Consider the following 23735-nt stretch of genomic DNA (forward strand, 5'->3'; position numbering starts at 1 on the left):
CTGTCAGTGATCTCTGGAACATTGTGGAGAACAGGAGAGGTGACATAGAACAAGAGAAAAGAAAGTATTGCCCTGGTTTTGAACATTTTAGGAGAGTGGATTGTGGAAATATATACCAGAGAATTTGATTTTGATTCCCCCAAACATCTAGATTGCTTTATGGATAGCATAGTTTCATGGTTAGCACTCTGGGTTTAAACAATAAAGATCTGAGTTTTAATTGCCTGGGATTATATGAAAAACTGTGGGCATTTCACTTTTTCTGCCTCTTGATTCTTCCTTCCTAAATTAGTGGGCTGTGGGCCTAAGGGTTGGGGGGGGGGGGGGAAGTGCTTCCTTGCTGCCCTTGGCCTTGAGTGCTCAGTAGAAGCACTTCTGAGTGCTCTTTTAAAGTCTGGCTTTGCCTTCCTATGCTAGAGGTGGGTCCTGCAAGCTCAAATGCCAAACTTTGGGATCCTGTCAGTGGTCATCTTGTTTAGTGCAGGAAATTCCTTTTGTTGACAGTTGCCTCTCAATGAGGAATGACTCACAAAGCTGTCATTAAGACCAGGAATATCCACCTCTGCTCTAGGAAGCATAACACACTAAAAACAAAACGAAAAACAAACAAACAAAAAATTAGGCTGGTACTTTTGTTCTCTCTACTCTGTGTGAGCAGGAGCCATTTCTACTAGATTGGTAGAGAGCCTCTGAGCTCCTCGGGGGTGCCCTCAGTGGAAAATTGGGAGTTAGAGCTCAGAATGGGGAAGTGAGAGAGGAAACTTTAAAAATTGATGTGCTTCTCTGCCTCTCCTCAGCAAATGAATTGGGGGATAATTGTTATTTGTCCATATCCCCAGTCCCAGGAAGCTTACTGGGCACTAGGCAATATTAAGCACTGTCCTTCCAAGTGGCTCCCACTCTCAAACCTCTTAGTGGTTTGCAGGAAAAAAATCAAGGCAACATCCGTGTGGCATAAATATCGGTTATCTCCTAAAACGCAAAGTTAGATGGAAAAACAGCCAGCTTCAGCTACTTCCTCAAGTGCAGTTATAAGAGGATCTTAAAATCGCAGGGAGCTATCTCAGGTGATTTTCTCCCTCTCCAAGATTCTGTAACTCTCACCTCTGGAGCTCATTGCCCTTTCAACTTTAAGGTCTTCCCCTTTGTCTTCTCTGTTTGCTCTCAAAGTCTTGAGTTTTCTTGACCTTGAGATCTTTGGTGGTTTCAATTTCCCCCCTTACTTTCCCCTATTGCACTCTTTTCCCCTCCTTTTTGATGGCAGGTTCCTTGGAGGCTTCAGCTCAGGGTTCTCTTGGCCTCCTCTCTAAGGAAACAATTCTTGGGACCCTGGCTTTCTTATCTGCCCAAGGGGCATCTAAGGGAACCCAAACTGACCCATATGGTTGGCGGGCCCTTGGCCCAGGTTTCTTGAGTGCTCTGCAGCCTCATCCATAGGCAGCTGGTTTTTTTCTTCCTGGTTTTCTGTTCTCTGACTAAACTCAAATGGGACTGTCCTGCCTTCAGGGAATTTCTTACATTTGGAGACATACACACTGTGCACACTGGGAGATTGGAGATGCTTGGGGGTAGAGTCAAGCCTGTGGGTTGGCTTTGGTAGCCCTGCTTCTGGGAACGTGGTGGGTTGTAGCGGAAGAGTGACTGAGTGAATGGAAAGGGGGTGAGGGATTTTTTCTGTGTTGTTAATTCTTTGCGTTTTTGCTTTCTTGGGTTTCTTGATGGTCCCATACTATGGAGACAGTTGAAATCATCTTCTCTTTTAAACTTAATTCTTATTTTGAAGATGTGTGAGATAACATGAAGCTTGAAGGAAACACTCCATCTTATTGGGCACCCAGAAATAATTGCTTAATGGACAAATTTCATGACCCTTTCCAGGCCTTTTCCTTTTTGACCTATGCAACATTTGAGAATATTAATTAACTACACTCTCCTACAGGACGAAGGCTTTTCTGAATCTGAATTTCTCTCTCTCTCTCTCTCTCTCTCTCTCTCTCTCTCTCTCTCTCTCTCTCTCTCTCTCTCTCTGTGTGTGTGTGTGTATGTGTGTGTGTGTTTGTCTGTCTGTCTTTGTGTCTCTATCTCTGTCTTTTGGTTCCTTCTCTAGACTGTCTGTCTCTGTTTTTTTGGTTCCTTTTTTTCTCTTCTCTTGGTTCCTTCTCTGCCCATCTGTTTGTCTCTGTCACTCAGTTCCTTCTCTCTATCTTTTGATTCCTTTTTTCTCTGTCTCTCAGTTCCTTCTCTCTCTGTCTATTTCTTTCTGTCTCTTTTTGTGTATCTCTCTATCTCTGTGTGTCTCTCTGTGTTTTTGTTCTCCATCCCTCCCTCTCTCCTTCTCTTCTCCCCCTCTCTCTTTTCCCCTCTCCTTTCCTCTCTCCTCCTCTCCCTTTCTCTCTTCTTCTATGAGTTCCTCTGTATGGCTGCCACTTTGCCAGTTCTTCTATGTTACATCTTCTGACTGTGGATGTTTTTCATGGCCCTGTCCTGGACCTGCTTCTTCTGTTTCTCATTCTCCCTTGGTGAATTCCTCAGAACCTACAGATTGTAGCCAACACATAGATCACTTCTCCTGCCCCACTTTAATGCCTGTATCCTTACAGGATCTCAAATTCACTATGTCCACAACAAAATTCATTTTTCTTCCTTTGCCACTCCTATCCCGATCCATTCCTTGCCCAATATCCTTCTTCATATTCAGAGCATGGGTTTTACAAGTAGTATGTGGTTGGGGCTAGGATTCAAGCACAACTTATCTAACTCTGAATTGAAAACTTTTTTTCTATGTCATGCTGTCTTCTGTTTGGGGAGAAAATTAGAATAAAAAATATAACTTGAGTGAAAAGCATGATAAAGATAAGGAAGGTATCTGTATGAGGAATGAGTGATCCCATGTTTATTTGGTGCAAATTTAGAGAAAAAAAAACACATACAAATATCTCTCTCAGTACTTTTATAAAAACTTATCTAGAGGCTTAACTTCTAAAGAACAGTTGGTCTTCACACATCATAGAGATGTACAGAAGAATTCATATCTATTGCTTTATTATTGAGGTTTATATGTAAAAAAGGTAAATATGCATAAACTACAAGTCTCTCTATTTTGAGTGGATTACAAGCTATCATCCATGATCCTACTATTTTAGCAAGAAGTGGTAAAGTCCTTCCTTAGGCTTTCCAAAAGATAGATGTTTTATGATTGTAACAGGGAAAATAGAGTTTCTTTGCAGTGTATATACATTTACCAAATCTCTCTTGGGTAGAACTAGATTCAATATCAATCAAAAAGTGTTAGCAATTTATTTTATCTATTTTTTTTTTTTTACTATAACAGGTTAGTCTTCAGAAACCTGAGATTAAACTTGAATCACTCAAAGAAGATATTAAGGAGTTCTTTAGAATAACAGGTTTGTAAATTTAACTCTTTTTAATTTTTTGTAGTACTCAAAGACTTTACCTCTTCACCCACACCCACCCAATCCAGTCTCTTTGTGGGAAAAAAATGAGTAGCAAATTCAAAGAGTGAATGCATTTCTAGTGTAGAGAGAATTTCTGAAGACTCAGTAAGTGCTGGGTAAATGGCTGATTAATGAATATAAATGACTTTATTCCAGATGAAAAATATATTAAGCATAATAAGTTATTATATATAATAAGTCTAACACATGATTTGTTTACTTTTAGCTTATGATTTTCCATTTATTTTTTCCTTTGTATTCCTCCTTTCTTCATAACCCTCATCTGATTTTTCCAACTGAAAAAGAAGAGATAAAATAGCAAATTAAAATATGTGTGTGTGTGTGTGTGTGCATATGCATACATGCTCATACATGCACATACCTGAAGGGGAGAGATAAAGGGAAAGACCTTCAAAACTCACCTTGTCCAAAGTACTTTTATATCTAAGCCCCAGAAAGATTGTGGCATACCCAAGCATTAGATCCCTTTATTACTAGTCTTTTTACTATTATACATAAAATAAATATGTAATAATATATAAATTATATAGAAATACATAATAAAAATTATTATTTTTTATCACTGTACATAGCACCCAGAAATATTGTGTATCTTGACCAAAGGAAAGAGGGTTAAATGGTACTTCTAGCCTAAGAAAATGATGTTATTTTATCCAGGAGAATTGACTCAGGTACCCATTCTTAGCCAATGGGACTCGGTGGATATGTAGGAGAATTTTAGGGAATGAAAACCAATATAACATAGTTTCACATCATATAGTTAATAATGACATATAATTTTTCATTGAAACCTATATATTGAAAAAGTTTTATTTTTACAGGTTGGGAGAAGAAACTTCAGAATGCTGTTTATAGTGAACTGACTGTGTGAGTTTTTCCACCTATTTTTAGATTTCTCTGTCATACTGAATGCATGACATTTTTCTCATTTTCTGTCCTTAACTATCACATAAAGATGATGTGAAGATAAATGAAATAACATATGTGAAAATACTTGGAAGTCTTAGAAGAAGAGGTGCTGTGTATAGCTTCTTGGTACAATTAATATTTTATTTAAGATATTAGTGTTGAAACATTATCATCCCTACCTTACTGTGGAAATTCATTAATTTAGTGTAAATCTTTTTGACTTTTATTGTTATAGGCTCAATTTCTGGTTCTTAGCTTTTTTTCTGGATAATATTTAGTAGTTCCTCTAGAGAATTTTAGGGAATGGTGAGATCAAGGTTTAACAGGGTAAGATGGCATGGAGTTGAGTGCTTCACCTTTGATGAGTGTACCTACTCTTATCCAGTAAGATTACAGATCTATTAAGACATTAAAGTAAGAAATAGAATGACTCATAAAAAGATTTAACTCTCATCATCAACAAAATACTTTCTCTCATGCATTTAGTAACATATAATGCATATTTTTATTATAATACCAAATAGTGGTGACCATATGGCCTTCCTTCTCTACCAGTACCAGTATGATAATGTCTTTTGCTAGATAGAGCACAAGGCCTGGAGTCAGGAAAACCTGAATTCAGATCAGGCCTCAGACACTTATCCAAGTCTCTTAATACTGTTTGCCTTAATCCACGTGAGAAGGAAATTTCAAGCCATTCCAGTATTTGCCAAAAAAAAAAATTCTATGGAAAGTGTGGTCCATGAATCGTGAAGAGTTGGACATGACTGAACAGCAACAGTAACAACACTATAAACATTCATGACTGGGACCGCTGGACATTCTCTTCTTTACTTTGACATGTTGTTCAAGGAAAGCGGGAAATGTAAAACTTAGGGGGGAAGGTAGAAGCAAACTACTAAAGCATTTAAAATACAACCAGATCTCCTCCTTGAACAAAACTGTCATTATTAGTTTATACCTCTTGTTTTTGATATTGGCTTTTTTATTTTCAAAATACATGCAAAGATAGTTTGCAATATTCACTTTGCAAAACCTTGTGTTCCAAATTTTTCTTCCTTCCCCCACCCCAGACATCAAGTAATCCAATATATGTTAAACATGTGCAATTATTCTATACATATTTCCACATTTATCATGCTATATTATATGCCTCTTGTTTTTGAAGGGCAAATTTGATGTTGAGTTCCAAATAGCTATATAATACTTTGTTGCTTTTTTCTATATTTTCTTGGGTTCAATCATCTCCTTTAGACTTTTCCGGGAGAAAACAAGAATCCTCACAGCCTCTGACCTTATGATTAATTTAATCTAATCTGCATTTTTAGTAAAGTACAAGATGTGACCCTTCCACATCTGCATTTGGTTAAAGTTTTCTGATTTCAAAATGGTTTGAAATAATTACATTATTACTTAAAACATTTATAAATTTTCACAAGATTTTGAATCTGAAAAAGAAGTGATTTAATTTCAAAATAGTTAAAAGTGAATGATTTGCATTCTATACTTCAAATTAGGTAAATTTATAAATTATACATTTTATACAAAGCAAACAGCTTTTAGAATTTTTAAAATATGTTTTGTAAATTACAGTTACTATTATTGAGATAAGAAAAAATAAATCTTTTCAGGTTGGCCTTAGGACTATGGGTAACCATCCTATTTCATTGATAATGCATACTGTGAAAATAAGAATACTTTAACTAAAACATACTCGCAGAACCACAAATTGTTACAAGTAATGTAAACCTTTAATCTCCTTTTATGTATTTTTCCAGGTTTCCTTTACCTAGGCATCCTGCAGCACCCCCTGAACATCTAAAAGAACCTTTGGTATACATGAGAAAAGCACAGGTTGGCTATTATTCATTTGTATAAATATAAATATGTGTATAGAGATATATATATTTTCTCACTACTAACTAAAAACCTTTACTGATCTTATAAGTATATATTTATTCATTATATGAAACCTTGGTAAAAGCAGCTATGAGCAACTATTGAGGTATGAGAAATATAGCAAAAATTTTTTTGAATCTGTTTAGCAATTCTAATCAAAACATCAGAGTCAATAATTATAGCAACCACTGGAGAAAAAAAGAAGAAAAAAAATCACCTCCCATATTGTCCTGAAATAATAAATATGACAAAAATGGAGAGAGACAGACAGACAGACACAGATAAAAATGGAGAGAAACAGAAAGAGCAAGGTGGATGAAGAATGACCAAGACAGAGTATTTGAAGCATTGGAACCTCGCCATAGCCCACCTTTCTAGAGTTACTATAGATTCCTGTCCTTCATATTTCCTGATTTTCCCCCCCTCTAATCCCTGTCCCCAGAGCATCCCATCTCCTGCTTCTGGGCCTGGAATCTGCTGCCTTTTCACTTCTGCCCTTTAGAACCTTGAGGTACTTTCCAAGTTCAACTCAATGGCTAACTCCTGCTTGAGACTTTTTATGATTCTCATCATCCCCTTCCCTTCAATGATCCCCTCTCCAAAGTTATTTCTCTGGGTTAATATTGTTTTCTCTAGTAGAAATTAAGGGCCCTGATGTCAGGAATAAGCTTTGTTTTTGTATCTCTAGCAGCCAGCACAATGCCAGGCAGATAGTAGATGCTTAATGAAAGCTAATGGACCAATTAATTGACTGAATATTAAAGGAAGGTCCCAAGTATGTGGGAGGGCTGTATTTGAGGAATTTGTGGGAGGGCATAGATGAGAGTCAGATAGGGTGGGTACACATGGCAACTAAATGGTACATTGCACAATGTACTAGACTTCGGGTTGGGAAGACCTGAGTTCAAATGTTGCCTCACACATGAACCAGGTGATTCTGAGCATGTTATTTTAACCTTTATCTATCTCAGTTTTTTCATATGTAAAATGGGAATAATAATAGCACTTAACCTCCTCCAGAGTATGATGAGGATAAAACTAAATATTATTTGTAAAGAAAGTACTTTGCATATCTTAAAGCGCTATATATATATGTGAATATATATATATATATGTGAATATATATATATATATATGTATATAAAATTATTCACAGGAAAATGCCCACATCGTAAAGCTTACAATTCCTTGAAGTCTCAGCATTATTTTATTTTTTATTTGGCTTCATTAACATTTATATTTTAACAGATTCTTAGAAAAGGTCAAATCAACTTGCTTCAATTATAGTAAAAGAGAGAATTAATTACCAATTGTTTCCTTGACATAAAGATTTCAAAATTATTTATGACTACAAAATCATTAAATGTTATAGTTAAAAGGCCCCTAACAATTTATCTTCTTCACCCATTTTATTCTACAAATGAAGAATGGCAGTGCTGTTTTATAACAGAAAAAGGAGTTTGCGATATGGTAGAATTTCCAGTTAGCATTATCATTTTTTAGTATTTACTGTAAATATATACAAAGAGAAAAGTACCCAGCTTTATATAGTTATTTTGTAGGAAAATAATGACTTTCTGGGTTTTTTGTTGATCAAGATTTTAGGTTGAACTTATTATTTTTTAGAATATCAAGAGTTTTATTTAGTCAATAGATACTATAATCCTGCCTTAAAACCGTCTTTTTTGTCTATTTAATATGGTTGTTTTGAGAAAGAAGCATTTGTAACATATCTAAATATCCAAAGGGCCTTTTTACATGTTCAGTTTAATAGGGACAGATTGTTGAAATTTTAAAAATTCTTATTCATTTGTCTTAAGCATATTAAAAATTGGTGCGATGCTGCCAAAACAATTTAAAACATCTTATTGATTCACTGGCATTTTTTAATAATAAACTTTTTGATATTCATGGTATAGATAATACATATGAAGCTGCTTGAAATCCTTTGAGTCAGTACTGTAGATATTACTTGTAATGGAAAGTGAAATGTAAGTTGATAGTAATTTCATTCAGGAAGTAGTTTACAATAAAAGGTAAATGTCTTCCTATATTAAAATTTTAGAATATTAAAAAGGAAGTCACTGTCCATTTTCCTTTTAATCATCAAAGCTTTTATTTATTTTGCAAGTCTTTATATTTTGTACTAATGTTTACTGTTCTGAACTTAAAAAGCTTACTTTTCTCAGTGTCTAATAAATAATTTATGTATTACTTTTTTTTTTGACATGTATGTAACAAGTAATAAATGAGCATTTGTGTTAAACTCTTACTATCTAACATTATTAAAATTTCCCAATATCCCTTTAAAGTTTTTAGAGGTTTTATCTCTTTCCACTCCACAGATAAGGACTATTGAGAATGATATCATTCATTAGATTTTGAGGTTAGGAGGGCAGCAGTAATCAAAGAAGAACCTTTCTCTCCTCCTATGGAAGTTGTCTCACATAGCAGCCTGAGAGAATGAAAAGTGAGCAAGTGGAAAAAATAATAGCCATACAAAAGTCACAGTAGCTGTAGAATTTCTAGGAAAAGTAGACTATTAAACAAGGAATTTTTAATATGGACCAAGTAGCAGAAAGAACTGCCTTGAGGCAGAAAAGGAGAAAAAATCAAGTCATAATAGATTTACATTAGTGAGAAAGGAAGCAGGTTTTTTATAAGGGATTGTTTTTCCCAGGGTTCTTTGCTTTTCTAATTATAAATATGTATCTAAAAATTTATGGATATGTTTTTTAATCTCTACCCTCATTTCTTGTTTCATTCTTTCACCAAGCATTCATCAATTTCCTGGTTGTATGAAAAGTTGGCACTGCAGACAATAACAAACTTCAGGAAAACTCTTGTTTTATTTTTTCCCGTCCAGATAATCTTTATGATCTTTCTCCATGTTATCTCCATATGGATGACCTCCTCAGGGTTCTGTCCTGTTTACTCTTCTCTTCTCCCCGTACACTCTTGTCGGGGGAACAAGACCTTGTTAGCTCCTATTGTTGCACTTTTTATCTCTGTGCAGACAAATCTCAGGTCTGCTTATCTAGCTCTCACCTCATTCTGGCTTCCAGTCTATGTCCCTAAATGCTAATTGGACATCTTGAATGGGATGTTCCATAAACATCTTAAACTCAGTATATCCAGATTTCAATTCATTCCCTTTTCCCACTAAACTCTCCTCTTACCAATTTCCCTATTGTTTTGAATGGTAGTACAGTTCTCCCATCATAATTAATTCAGGCTTTCAATCAAAATTTTACTCTGATTTTATTCTGTCTCTGTGGATTGGGTACCATAATCTGATGTTAATACTTAGGCATATTTTAATGGTATAACAAATATATTTTGCTGTGGCAGCTTATATAATTTCATAGAATGACATAACATGCATGTGAATAATAAAATCACATAATTTGCTATTGATATTGAAATAACAGTATATTACTAATGATTCTATAATCTCAGTTTTTATAATCATTTCAAAAATGCTTAAAATTAATTTAATGTTCTTTCAACCACCAATACATCTTAACAAAAATTAAGATTACTAACCATGATTAAAAACATTTTTGTTCTATATGTACTTTATGTAATACTTTTATGTTAACCAATTTTAAACATGAATTAAAGGAAAAACTTACTGGTTTTATGTATGTTTCAGGGAAGTTGGGAGAAAAGAATTTTGAAGAGTCTAAATAGTATGTGTACTGAATTAAGTATCCCATTGGCACGGAAGGTACTGTTAACATTTTTATTGCTTATGTATTTTAAAGTGAAGTTAATACTCATGGAAGGTGCCATGAGAATAGTTACAGTTTAGCCAGAAGTAATTCATGTTTCTCTGTACTGTTTACATAGGATGATAGTGTCTTTTGAGAAAGTTGTATGGGTGCATTTTCCATAATGAATGTCAATTCAATCCTTTGTGGGTACTATGACATACCTTTGTTTCCAAGAATAGTTTCTTAAATGCAAACATAGATTTCATTCATCTTTTTTTTTTTTCAGGGATTTGTTAATCAAATCACAGACTCTTGAAGCTTATCAACTACAATACTAGTGTAAATAATATAATTATTACAAACATATATATGTAGTTTTTAGCAATTTCATTTTCATTTTTGATTCCTTTAATCAGAAATTAAGACTAGTTAAATAACCATTACATTAAAAAATTTAATCAGAACATTATCAGCCATAGATTTAGTTGGGGACTTCTAGTTATAGAGACTCAAAGGCTTCAATCAACACCAGTGGTTTTTTTGCCTTTAACATAAATCCTGTGTAAATCAGCTAATCATTTTCTTGAACCTTTCCATATTGATCTGGCAGATCTTTCTGTTAGTTTGGTTTTCCTCCCTCTCTCTTTTCCTCCCTCCCTCTTTTCCTTACTTCCTTTCTCCCTCCCTCTTTCCTCCTTCTTTCCCTCCCTCCCTCCCTCCCTTCCCTCCCTTTCTTTTCTTCCACCCTTTCCCCCTTCTTTCTTTTCTTTCTTCATTTTTTCCTTTCTTCTTAGAATTATGATTTACTTAGAAATAATGCAATCAGAGCTACAATTCAGAATTTATCTTGGAAATTCCATGGTAACTATTTCTAGTAGTTTATACAATCTCATTGCTTATTCAATTCCTTAATCATCTAAAGTAACAACTTATAAGTTGTTCTCCATTATTGGAGAAAATCCATTTGTTTGAACATAAGGCAGTTTCTGTAAAGATGTTGTATCTTGTGTACTTATTTTTCTCCTTCTCATTTTCAAGTCTTGAGCCTGGTATCCCTTGGTGCTTACTTGTCTGTTGCTCAAGTGTGAAAAAATTAAGCATCATGAGGATGTCTTAATATAGTGATAGTATTGGAAATATTCCCTCTCTAGTAGGTAGAGCTCCAATGGGAATTATAAGCCTTTTAAGGAGTGTGAGGAATCTGAAAATAGCTAATCAACATAAACAACATAACTTGCAGAAATTGATTTTCTGGCAAGGAGCTGGTTTTTATATGACAGTAACTTGCCAGTCCATTTAATGAACTTTGGCTTAGTAGAATCTTGTTGAGCAGAGATAAGAGTGTGTAAGGAAGTAACAAGCCTCTTAAGCTTATTAGCTAAGTCACCATCTATAATAAAATTTTTTCTCATGTTAGGATAATATTTTTTATTTTTTAAAATACTGTTTTATTTTTTCCAGTTACATGTAAAGACAACTTTTAATATTTATTTCCTGTAAATTTTTGAATTCCAAATTTTCTTCCTTCCTTCCTGCTCTCCACCCTCCTTGACATGGGTAAGCAGTTTGAGCTAGGTGATAAAACATTCAATCATGTAAAACCTATTTCCATATTAATTATGTTTTGAAAGAAGAAACAGAATAAAAGGGGAAAAAAAGTGAAAATAGTGTCAGTCTCCATTTAGTTTCTATCACTTATTTTTCTGGAGGTGGAGAGCATTTTCCATCATGAGTCTTTTGGGATTGTCTTGGGTCATTGTATTGCTGAGAAGAGTCATGTCTGTCATAGTTGATTGTCACACAGTATTGCTGTTACTGTGTACAGAACAGGATACGATTTTAGAAAATATTTGTTTTCAAAGACATAGCTAAAGTTCATAAAATTTTTAAAAATTGAAAAATAACTTTTTTTTTGTAGAGACCAGTTGTAGAGCAAAAGGAACTTCTCAATAAGTGGAATGAAATGGGAACAGATGAACCAGGTATGTCAAATTACATTTTTTCCCCTAGTGTAAGGAGTAATACAAAATTATCTAGTCCACATTTGTAAATCTAAAACAGCCTATGTGACAATTGTTGGGGGAATTTAGTAGCTTATTTTTTACCCCAGTAAGCTTATATAATTAAATTATATCGATAGCTATTATATTATTTAACTTTTTATTCCATCTTTAAATAATTCCAACTAGATTAACCTCTTTTCCTAATCAATATTGAAGAGAATTTGCATTATTTAACCTTAAAATTAGTCTTTTAATATTCTTGTTTTTCACTCTGCTTGCTTCTAGAACCATATATAAATGTATGTATTTAAACTGAATATTTTCCATATTTCAATTAATATTTTAAAGATATTAAATAATACAATATGAATTGGAATTTTCTAAGCCTTTTTTTAAAAAAGAATATTATGGAACAGTGGAAAGAGCAATAAATTTTAAGTCACTATAAATCCTAGTTTATGTCTGTACTCTGCCACTTATTCACTGTGTAACCATGGGCAAGTCACACAATCTCTTTTTACATCTTTTTTTTTGTGTGTTTTAAATGAGGTAATACACTACCTACCTCACAAGGTTATTATGAGGAAATCTCTTTATGAATATGAACACTAAAAGGCCTTTTAATTGTGAGCAATTGTTATTGTTGTTTAAAACAAGTTTATGTGTATAGTTTTGTGACTGTTTTAAGAAGCATTAATAATTAATAAAACAGAACACATATTACCCTTATTTAAAGTCATATTTTTTATATTTGCCTAGTTTGATATTCTGTCAATTAAGATATAGTTAAATGGGTGCTTACAAATTTATAATGGAAAGAAGTAATTTTTTGGTTATAACATCTGTTTCCATAATAACATTATATAAATATTAATCAAATTCATGTAGTTTATTATTTAAATGCTTAATAATAAGGTTTTAAGTAAAGTTTTCTTTCAATCTTTCTCATTCTAGATTTAAGCCTTTTCAGACCTGTTTATGCTCCTAAAGATTTTCTTGAGGTAAACACTGCTAAATGGATTTTAAAAAATAAAATAATGTGGATTAGAGATATGCTAATATAGGTGGAAAATCTCCATATATATATTAACATTGGTGAAAAGGAAAAAATATTGAAAATTGGAAAGGGGAAAAATATAAATTTATTGAGGAAATAATGATGCTGTTTTTTTTAAACTAATAATGGTTTATATTTTCTGGTAAAATCTCACCACTGCCAGGGTAAAGTAGCAAGTGATTTAGGCAGTCAGATTGACTATATATTAAGTGCATATATATACCTAAATTATATGCATGTGTGTGTATATATATGTTCACCTAAATTATATATATATATATGTATATATATACCTAAATTATGTGTGTATATGTATATATATATACCTAAATTATGTGTGTATATGTATATATATATATATATATATATATATATATACCTAAATTATATGTGTTTGTGTATATATATATATATATATATATATGTATGCCTAAATTATGTGTGTGTATATATATATGTATATATATCTAAAATTTTCATATATATATATATATATATTTATATATATATAAAAAATTCTTCCCTTCCCCAAATCATTGGAGATCATATTTCTTTCAAACACTTTTATTCCCCCCAATTTCAAATTCTTTGAGACAGTATCAGGTCAACCTCACTGTAGTTTTTCAGATGCTGTATAACTGTTATATGGAATTTAATTGTTTTGTATGTAAGATTTCCCTGCCTGCTTAGTCTTGCTTGGAGTTCCTAGAATCTTTTGTTTCAAAAAGTCTTGAACATATCTGTGGACAGCATTTTATTTACTCTTTGTATTCTTAATTTTGTTGAGTAAAATATTTTGTGGTGCATTCAATTTTTCTGTCTGCAAATCGTATTTTTTAAAAAGATTTTTTTTTGAGAAACTTTTCTTCCTATGAAAGTGGAGAGGCTGAGAGGCTGAAGTCTTTGAGAAATCTCATTTCTCCATCTTTCCAAGACTCACTCTGGTACATATTCACAAACAGCAGTGTCACTTTGATAAGTTCTGTTTCAAGCATCAATTCTTCTCTCTTGGTCAGAGTAAAGTTCAAAACAGTAATTCTCATCAGGTCTTTTATCTATTGAAGAATAAAGTTACTTTTAAGACAACTATAGCATCACCAATTCTACTTTTTGCCAAGATGCTCTAGAAGATCTATGCATATTTCTGTTACTTCATTATATGCCTCCAGCACATCTTGTGTACTAGCCCCTTCTCTTTTCTCATACAATCCCCAGCCCTCCCATAGTGCAAGCCCTTATCAGCCTTCACCTAAACCATTGAAGTAGCTTCTGTTTGTTCTCCGTGTCTCAAGTCTCTCCCTACTCTATGTTCCATTCAGCTGCCAAAATTCTCAGATGGGGACCTCGTATGTGATTTCTCCTATCCAGTCAATGTCAGTGACTTCTGAGTAATCTGTCGGACAGAATTTTAAAGCCCTTACTTACCTTTGAAACCCTGTATCACCTAGCTCCAACCTAGCACCCCAATTTGTATTCTGTGATTTGGACAAACTGTCTCATTGTTCCTCACGTTGCACCTTCTGTCTGCTGCTGAGCCGGCCCCCATGTTTGACACGGAGTCCCCTTTACTTCTTGGAATCCTCTCTTCAAGGTACTTGTTGAACAAAACTTTGTTAATGAATCCTTTCCTGATCCCCCTAACTGCTTCTTGACCATCTTGTGCTGTATATCCCATAGCGTGTCCCAGACTGTCTTTTCCCCAAACTTCTCCTCCTCTGAACACCCCTCACCTCACCCTTCTCAGCCCTTGTTATGGGCCAGAACTCTGTACCAACCAGAACACTACAAGCCCTCTGGGATTACTCCTCTCTCCAGTCTGCTGCCAGGTCCGGTGGATTTGACCTAGATAACACCTCTTGTCCTTGTTCCTTCCTGTCTCCCTCCAGCCTTCCTTGCTCCCACCTTCTACAAAGCTTGCCCAGGCCTCCTTATCTCTTGGCCCTTCCCTCTGTTGGTTATCTCCAGTTGGTCCTTGCATCAATCTTCTCTGAATGTGGCCATCTTTGTGCAGTTCCCTCCATGAGGCTATGAACCCTCTGAGGACAGGCTTTGGCCTTTCTTTGTATCCCTAGCACTCAACACAGTACCTGATGCAGAGTAGACATTTTATACTTTTTTATTGACTGACTGACTAAAGAACAGCTTACCCTATTGCTCCCTGTTCAGTGATTCTCTGGCTTCCAACTGCCTCTTGGAACAAATTCATATTCCTCTCTTTGTCAGTTAAAGTCCTTGACAGTTCTGGCTTTTACCCATCTTTGAGGGTTTCCATTGTTATATGCACTAAATGGACTTCCTGCTGTGTCTCATAGATGACATTTCATCTCCTCTCTCTGTGTCCTTGTATAGGCTATTCCCTAAGCCTGGAATCAGTTCCTTCCTGGCTTCTGCCTTTTATCGTGCCTCTTCTTCATTGAGCCCTTCCACTTTTCATTGTATCCATTTGATTTTAAATGTGTTTACTTATCTGTGTGTTGCTTTTTCCAATAGTATGTGAGCCCCATGATGGCAGTGACTATTTAATTTTGTCTTTATATTCCCAATACTGAGCATCATAGACAATTAACCATCATTCTTTGGATAATTTTCACAACATCCTACTATCTCTAAGTTAAGAAATGAAGTAAACTCAGCATTTTTTTCTTGATTTTTATATATTTATAGCTTTGTTTTTCCATTAGTTTGATTCTGTTCAGTATTTGTTGAGTGCCAATTATATACTATTACACTGCAAGGATATATACACTGCAGAATGTATACATATATACACACATATTTATGATATATGTTCTTAAAAAATGCTTTTAGTATCATATATTTAAGAATTAGGTTCCTAACACCCTATATGTTAATTTTTTATATTATTAAAATTAGTGAAATTACTTGTATCAGTGTTGAAATAACAATTTAATGAAACTTTATTGATAGTGATGCATCATACTTATAAGTTATCAAAGTAAATCTTTTTTTCAGTTTTGGAAATGTAGGTATGATTTTAAACATGGTATACTAAAACAAATCTATAAGATTAACTAGATAAAATGGTTTTTAAAAAATGTTTAACTTATCATCCTCAGACATATATTTCTGCCTGTCAGTGTTAGTGAATTCTGAAAGGAATCTCAAAGCTCATCTGAGCCACCTCCATCCTTACAAACTTAATGTATTCACTGTTACCTTTCTAAGTAACTGGTGGTCAGTCTTAAAATTCTGAAGATGGAGAGATTCTACAATCCCTTTCCTTGGTAATCTGTTCTCATAATTCATTTTCCCCACAGTTAAGACATTCCTATTTATTACTAAGCTCCTATGTTTTGGGGCAAAAAGTAAAAATTTTTAAGTGTGTTTTAATATGTGGTTAATTACATCTTAAAATTTTGATGATTAGAATTTTTGCTTATTCTAATGGCCTAGTCACTTAGTAATTCTATGCTGTAAGTTTAGTTGTATTTAAAGTCTAATAATTCATATACATAATGACTAATTTATTTGTTTTTTAAAGGTATTAATTAATCTTCGCAACCCAAATTATGAAAATGGTGATCATCTTAATTTAAGAACTCATTTGGGTTTAATCCAGGTTCCTCTGAAAGTGAAATATATCTCTGAATTGGTAAGTAAAGCCATTTAAAAATAATTTTTAAAAGTGTGCAAATTTTTAAGCTAAAGATTTGTGTCCATAATATATTTCAAACTTCAAGAAAATTAGTGAAATGAGTGGAGCGTTTATATCAAGAATCATCCTAAAATATATAAACATTTGAAAGAAAATAGTATATTAACTAAGGAATAAAAAGAGTATACCAAAAAGTTGCAGGATATAAAGAATAATTCACTATCGATATATTGTTTGCTGAGTCAGTCACCCATAAACGTCATACCATTTTTGCTATTTTTATTGATCATTCCAAAACTTTTTATAGAGTTCTGCACTCTTGGCTTATTCATAAATTGTAAATGCATAATAAATAGACCCAAATGTTATTAGAACTCTGAAACATCTGATGCTTGCATGGAAAACTGTTCTTTATTTAATACAAACCACCAATACAATAAAATAAATAAGGAATCTATGAAAGTGCTAAGATGCATGAATGGAATCAAATTATTTTCTTTAGAAGGATCGAGGGGCAGAACAATAATCTCCTTCCAAAGCCTTTCTTTAGAGAAGGCTCAGAACTTTCTGGGTAACTCTTCATTTCCCATTAGCCTGCTCTGCTTAGCTTTGACCCCCTAACTTCAGAATTAATGGTTCTCTTGAAAGTCTTATTACTATGTGTATTACTCAGCACCTTCAATCACTTCTTCCCTGAGTGGAGAGCTGGAGAGTTGAGCCACAAACTCCTCCTTTAGCCTTACTTTATACAGGGCTCAAAACTTTCTAGGTAACTCTTCACTTTCCATTGGTGGCTCTGGGTGGGTTTGGCTCCCGGGGACATCACACCTTTGAGCCAGCTATTTCTTCCCAGCCCTCTATCACTTTTCACTTGCTTTCTTATCTTCCTTCATTAGAACTGTAAGCTCCTTAGGCGATTATCTTTTTCTCATCTGTCTTCTCATACTTGGTGCATAGTAGGCACTTAATAAGTGTTTGTTGATACAAACTCAATCAACTTTATCCCATAAAAAGGTGAGAAATACCTGAGTCTCATTTGCTTTCATTCTGACATTGCTGATTTTTCCTGTATATACTTTATTTGAACATAGTTGTTTCCATGTTGTATCCCATTAGTTATAAGCCTCTGAAGGCAAGAACTGCTCTTTGGCTTTTTTTTTTTTTTTTTTTTTTTTAATTTAGCTTGATGTCTTCCACATAGCCTGGGCGCTTAGCCCCCTAGTGTTCCAGACTAGAGATATCCCGTGGCAGGGACTGTATCCTAACAGTGGAGATGGAACCAGATTAAGATGTAATTAGGAAGTGTTTAGCAGAATTTTTAAAAATATAGTGCAACATAGATAATGCGAAGTTGTGGTTTTCTAAGTGCTATGGGAAGAGCAGTGCTGCAGTCAGAGATCTGAGTTTTTGTTGTTGTTTTGTCATTTTTGTATTGAGTTTAACATTACTGTGTGACAAGCATCTTTAAGACTCTAGGGTGAAGAAAAGGTGCTGACCATCCCTGGAAGAGGGAATTTCTTCATCTAGCACTTCTGCCTACAAATGAATCTACAGCTTTGAAAATGAAAATTAGCTCCCATTATTATCTCATTTCATAGATGAAGCTACTGAGTGTCAGACATGCAGGAGCCTGGGGTCCTCTCTCACAGTGGCCCAATTAGAGAATGTTTGACATGGGATTCAAACCCAGAAAGGATTCTGTCCCAGCACTCTGTCTGTCTTTCTTCACTTGTGCTACAGGATCAGCTTTGCCCTGTTCTTACTGTGCATGTCCTTGCTGCCATATTTTGTTGCTTTTATTATGGAAGCCATCATTGCTAATGGTCTATTCATATATTCCAGCCTTCTTATGTCCACCATGCATCTTTGAATTTTCTGAAATCTTAGTGTTCTAAGATTTGTAGCTATGAAAAGTTATTTTTTAAATAGCAGGTAAAAATAATTAGTAAAACTGGAATACAATAAAATTGTTTGGAATCTGATTATAGTTTAAGGATTTAAAAGAATAATTATTCTTGACAATTGTGATTACTTCTTTTTTCATAATTATAAAATTATAAGAAAATGTCTAGGGAGTAAATGTTCTTTGTCTTCATTTTCCTAATTTTCCTGATACATTTGATTTAATTTTATCTTGAAAAATAATTTATGTAGTTTTAGATATTAACAGTGTCTAATTAATTACTTCTCATTTTAAAATTATAATTTGAGCCTGCCTGATTAAAGAGGAATAACCCAAACCATGATGTAGAAAGTTGTAATGCACTCCTTGGATAAACATTTCCACAACAATTGAGAAGAGAATATAAAAATTCTTTACAATAATCACCTCTAGTAATTAAATCAAGAAGTGTAGAAATGAAATGAGTTAGAAGACCAGAGTTCAAGACCTGCCTCCACTACCTGCTAGGTATTTGACCATGGAACAGGGCTTGGAGCCCTGCTTGGAGCTTCCATTTTTTAACCTGCAAACTGAGAATAATAATACTTGTGCTCTCTATTTCAAAAGATCGTGGCTAGAATGGAAATTTTTAAACCATAGAACTATAAAAATAGGATTTATTAAGAAAAGGAAAATCAGGGGAAAGGATTATTTAGGGATTGTTATTTATTTTCCCTCTGGCTTCCACTTTATTGTGTTCATGGTAGACATTAAAAATCACTATCAGAAAAGTTAACTGGGAAAAATACTTGTTAGAGACAAGGCATAAAATGAAAAGTTGTTGTTTTAAATAGAATGAGTAAGAGAAAAATCATATAAATGGGGAGGGAAGACTATTCAGAGGAACCTGTGTGAATTTCTTTCATCCTTTAATTATTTGCACAAAAGAGACTGCTATTGTAGGACAGTAGTATATCATATTGCCTTTGTGTTATCCTAGTTCTTTATTTTAAAAATTAGTGTTAAGTAATATTCTCAGCAAGAGGGCTTGTGATTTGTCTTTATTCACTTTTTATTTTTATTTTCCAGAAAGATTACTTTATTGAATTGAGCTTAAATACAGGACAGCTGGGTATTGATGATGCTACACAAGTGCCTCCTGGTTAGTATTTATCTGCTAAATGCAATATAATAATCATGACTAATGGCCTTCTTTTAAAAGACAAGTTTATTTCAAATTTATCCCTTAACATTTGCTTTAAAAATCAAAATGCCTTTTCTGATCATTATATTTTTAAGAATTATGATTTTATAAATCATCTTTCAAAAGTTATTAGTGATAGAGACTGTAGTTTTAAAAGTCATTAGCCTTGCAAACTTAATTTTTGGGGGCAAAATCTATATCATTTGCCTTCCAATTCTTCCCTCCTCATCATCACTATCTATTTGTACTGTCATTAATATCGTTAAGTTAGATAAAACAGTGATATCTGCTTAAAGTAAAGTAAGGTTAAAAATATTTATACAAATCTTAATTATGCAGATATTCTCTTTACCTAGATAGATATAATTTCATAGCCCCACTATAAATATCAACTATCCTATAAAGGTACCATAAGGAGTAGACAAATATATTCAAATTCCTATGTATTCAATGTTTCATTTTAATTTAAACTTTATTTTATCCTAAGAACATATATAGTATCTTTTTTCTTGGCCAGATTTTCATTGCCATGCAGTTGGTGGGATTTTATTTTACATACTCTTTGTTTTTAATTTTCCCCTTTTCTTTCATCCTTTGAGAGTACTTAAAAATAATTTTCATATGAACATTGAAAATACATTTTAGTTTTCAATATCACTTTGATGTCACTTAGTTGTTATGGCTGTTTTTGTTATCTCTTATTCATAGGAAATGACTGTTGCAGACGAGTTAAATTGCCACTCATTCACTAATATTGTTTTTGCTACTATTGTTCTTTGGTGTTATTAGTTGGGATAAAGAAGGAGATCACAAACTTATTTTTTAACTTATAAGTGCTACTAGTGTTAATGTTTTATGCTTTATGACTGTAGTTAAATTGAAATATAATTCTGAAAATTAAAAAATGTTGCTGATTGAAGTTTTTAAACAAGTTTCATTTATAAGTTTAAATTGTAGCTGAATGGGGACTGTCTTGCAAATTCTTTTAAATCAATCCATGTATTAATTATTTTGTTATTTTTATTCATATTTTCTTTTGTTCATAATTTTAAGTTCATATACAAACCTAATTAGGAAAAACTGTACTGTTAAATTCAGAATATATATCTGGTAATTTAAAAAAACTAAATTTGAATTTTTTTCTCTCTGTGGGTCATATTAACTCATATGTTTTGTTCTTAGACACATTTGTCATGGCACCAACATTGAAGAATAGGACTAATAATGTTTTCAGAAGCAGTCTTTCTTCTTCTTTATGATTTTGAAGGACATTCTCAGGATAGCCAAATCACTATAATAATAATATTTGTTATATTAGAATTCTGATGAGTTTGTATGTTACCAGCATCTTAAAGTTTTCAGTGGAAAAAAGTACTATCAGCCATCAGTGCTTGATAATAAATTTTATGATGTTATGAATCATCAAATGAATTATCAAAAGTATATTTGGGTGAAAATATACAATCAGCAGACAATTCTACTTTAAATGATATTTTTCGCTTCCTCTTTTCATTAAGATTAATAAGTATTTTAGTAGAAGGAGAGGAAAGTGGGCTTATTCTTTCTTTTTCATGTATTTTTAGAAGTTGTTTAGATGAGACCCCAACTTTATATAAATTTAAACAACTTAGGAAAAGAAACTTTCTGTATAGAAAAAATGGTCTTTGTCCCTAGAGATCAAGGTTTTAACATGACCCCCTATATATAACATCCACATTTGTAAATATCTAAAAGGGGTGGTGGAAGTTATGCATCTTAATGCTCTAGGGAAGTTTTTATCTCATAATGTTATTTTCTCTCCAAACTCAGAGCTTTTTGAAAATGAACATGTGAGACTTGGACAAAAAGGTAAGTTATATTTCCAGTTTTCCTAAATTCTTAAGAATATAGCAGTCTCTAAAGAAATGTTTTATTCAGCACTATTACCAAACAACCTGTTCCCTTTAGAACCTAAGGAAATAATCATATACAACTGTAGCCAATAAAACAATAATGAAAATGGGTATAGACAAAAAGAGCTATTCTTTTATTTAAGCTTTAGTTAAAAATAACAGCTGAAAAGCTCCCCAACCAGAACACTAAAAAAGAAATAGAAAGCACAGACACATATCTCTAGGATGATAATTTCACCCGTGCTACCTTTGAATTTTATTTTAAAATCAAAGAAGCCTGTTTTATTTTGGACACACACACACATTTCATTAGCGTTAATAGAAATTATGCACATGCATCTGGGGAAAATATAACCATAATAGTTGCAGATGTAAGTTTCTCAGATGTAAGACTCAACAACTGATTCAGCTATTAGTGCCTTTTGAAATATTTTCCCCTTTGTTTAATGAACTTTTCCCTGATTTTAATGTAGTTGATTTTTCTTTTAAAGCACGGCCATCTGAGATGTCAATGTAGGTACTTTATAATATTACATTGAGTCCTAAATCCAAGTGTAGATATTTTACAATCTTATACTATATCCTAAATCCAAATGTAGCAAGTAAAAAAACTAATTTCCTAAATCCAAATGTAGCAATTAAAAAAACTAATTTATAGGATTTCATTTTCATTCTGTAGAACTTTTGCCATAAATACAAAATAGAAGATGATCTTGTACATGTTTGTTAGCATTACTTTTTAAAATTAGAGGTCAACAGGCTTTTGGGTTTGTTTGGTTTTTTTTGGTCATATCAACCTTTTTTCTTTTTTTAATTAATAGGATAGCTTTTATTGATTCTGTACAATAAAATAATGATGATAGCTAAATTTCACGTAACAGTTTAGTATTTACAAACGTTTTAGAACAACAACAGATACAACATCCAATTTTATCATAATTTGATCAAAGTAACCCTGTGAGGTAGATTCCCATTTTGCATATGAGGAAACTGAGACTTGGGGAGCTTGTCACATGCCTCTGGTCACTTGGATAATTAAGCATCAGCGGTAGCTTGGAATTCAGAGTTATTTCCACTATGCTAAGCTGTTTGTTTTTTTTAACTAGGAGTCATTAACCTTAATTTTTTTCAATAGTTTGGTAATTGTACCTCAGTATAACTCGTTTCTTTTGTGATTTTGTATATTTCATTCAATACATTAAAATACTTATTCTGAGATAGAGCTCCATAGGCTTTATCAGTGTCCCTCATGACACCAAAAAAGGTTGAGATCCTTTCACTGCATCATGTTGTCCTATGAAACTGGTGCTCTTTGATAAAATAAATGAGATGCTCATATCTTCATCTTTTATTATTTTTTCTAAATAGCTGGAAAACTCTTAACTTGAAAAACATTTAAAGATTAAAGGAATTTAATTTTTAATAAAATTTTATTCATGAAATAAAAAATAGATATTCTGAGTAGTAGTCTGAGTCATGAGAAAGTTCCTTCTTTAAATCCTTTCTGCTCATTAGTGTAGCTTTTAGAAATTTCCATTCACTTATGTCTGGCAGTAGGGGGGGGGAAGTAACCAGAAATATTAAAAAAAAGAAATTGAATGCATTGTAAACAAGGCAATAAGATTACATTTTTGGTAAAGTTAAATGGTAAGGAGAATGGCAGGTAATTGAATATTACTTGAGAGGAAAAAATAAGAGAGAGTGCTAATTCATGAATGTAAAGGAACTTAATTTAAGGAAGGATGAAAGAACGTGATTAGATTTGACTTTGTGCCTCTCTAAAAACTCTCCTCATTGAATAATTATTCCTTAAATTATTGTAGAAGTGGAGTGGGCCTTAGGCAGAGAATATTATTACAACCAATACTTAGAATAAACGATAGGAACTCCAGAACAATTAAAAACTTGACAGTAGGAGTGCTGTGAGGAGGGTGTTATCCATCACACTGGAAAACCCCCCCAAATGAGAAAGTCATAAGCTACAATGTATTGATAATAGGACCTTAGGAATAAACACAGTTTTAAGAAGTTTAAGACGACCAAACCAGTGCATAGCACTAAGTAATCCACTTATCACCAGA

The 23735-nt window shown here is 33.1% G+C and overlaps 1 protein-coding gene across 4 annotated transcripts in view; it reads left to right on the forward strand.

The window, feature by feature from the left end:
* TBC1D19 (TBC1 domain family member 19) overlaps positions 1 to 23735 on the forward strand; it is a 97339-nt gene that overhangs the window by 7204 nt on the left and 66400 nt on the right. For all 4 annotated transcript variants that reach the window (XM_074274604.1, XM_074274602.1, XM_074274605.1 and 1 more), the window contains exons 2-10: positions 3332 to 3404; positions 4298 to 4343; positions 6164 to 6239; positions 9940 to 10014; positions 11919 to 11982; positions 12958 to 13004; positions 16563 to 16673; positions 19648 to 19720; positions 21572 to 21610. In XM_074274604.1, coding sequence (XP_074130705.1) covers positions 3332 to 3404; positions 4298 to 4343; positions 6164 to 6239; positions 9940 to 10014; positions 11919 to 11982; positions 12958 to 13004; positions 16563 to 16673; positions 19648 to 19720; positions 21572 to 21610 — 604 coding nt within the window. The remainder of the gene's footprint in view (positions 1 to 3331; positions 3405 to 4297; positions 4344 to 6163; positions 6240 to 9939; positions 10015 to 11918; positions 11983 to 12957; positions 13005 to 16562; positions 16674 to 19647; positions 19721 to 21571; positions 21611 to 23735) is intronic.

Source organism: Sminthopsis crassicaudata, chromosome 6, assembly GCF_048593235.1.
Source record: "Sminthopsis crassicaudata isolate SCR6 chromosome 6, ASM4859323v1, whole genome shotgun sequence".
Lineage (NCBI taxonomy): Eukaryota > Metazoa > Chordata > Mammalia > Dasyuromorphia > Dasyuridae > Sminthopsis > Sminthopsis crassicaudata.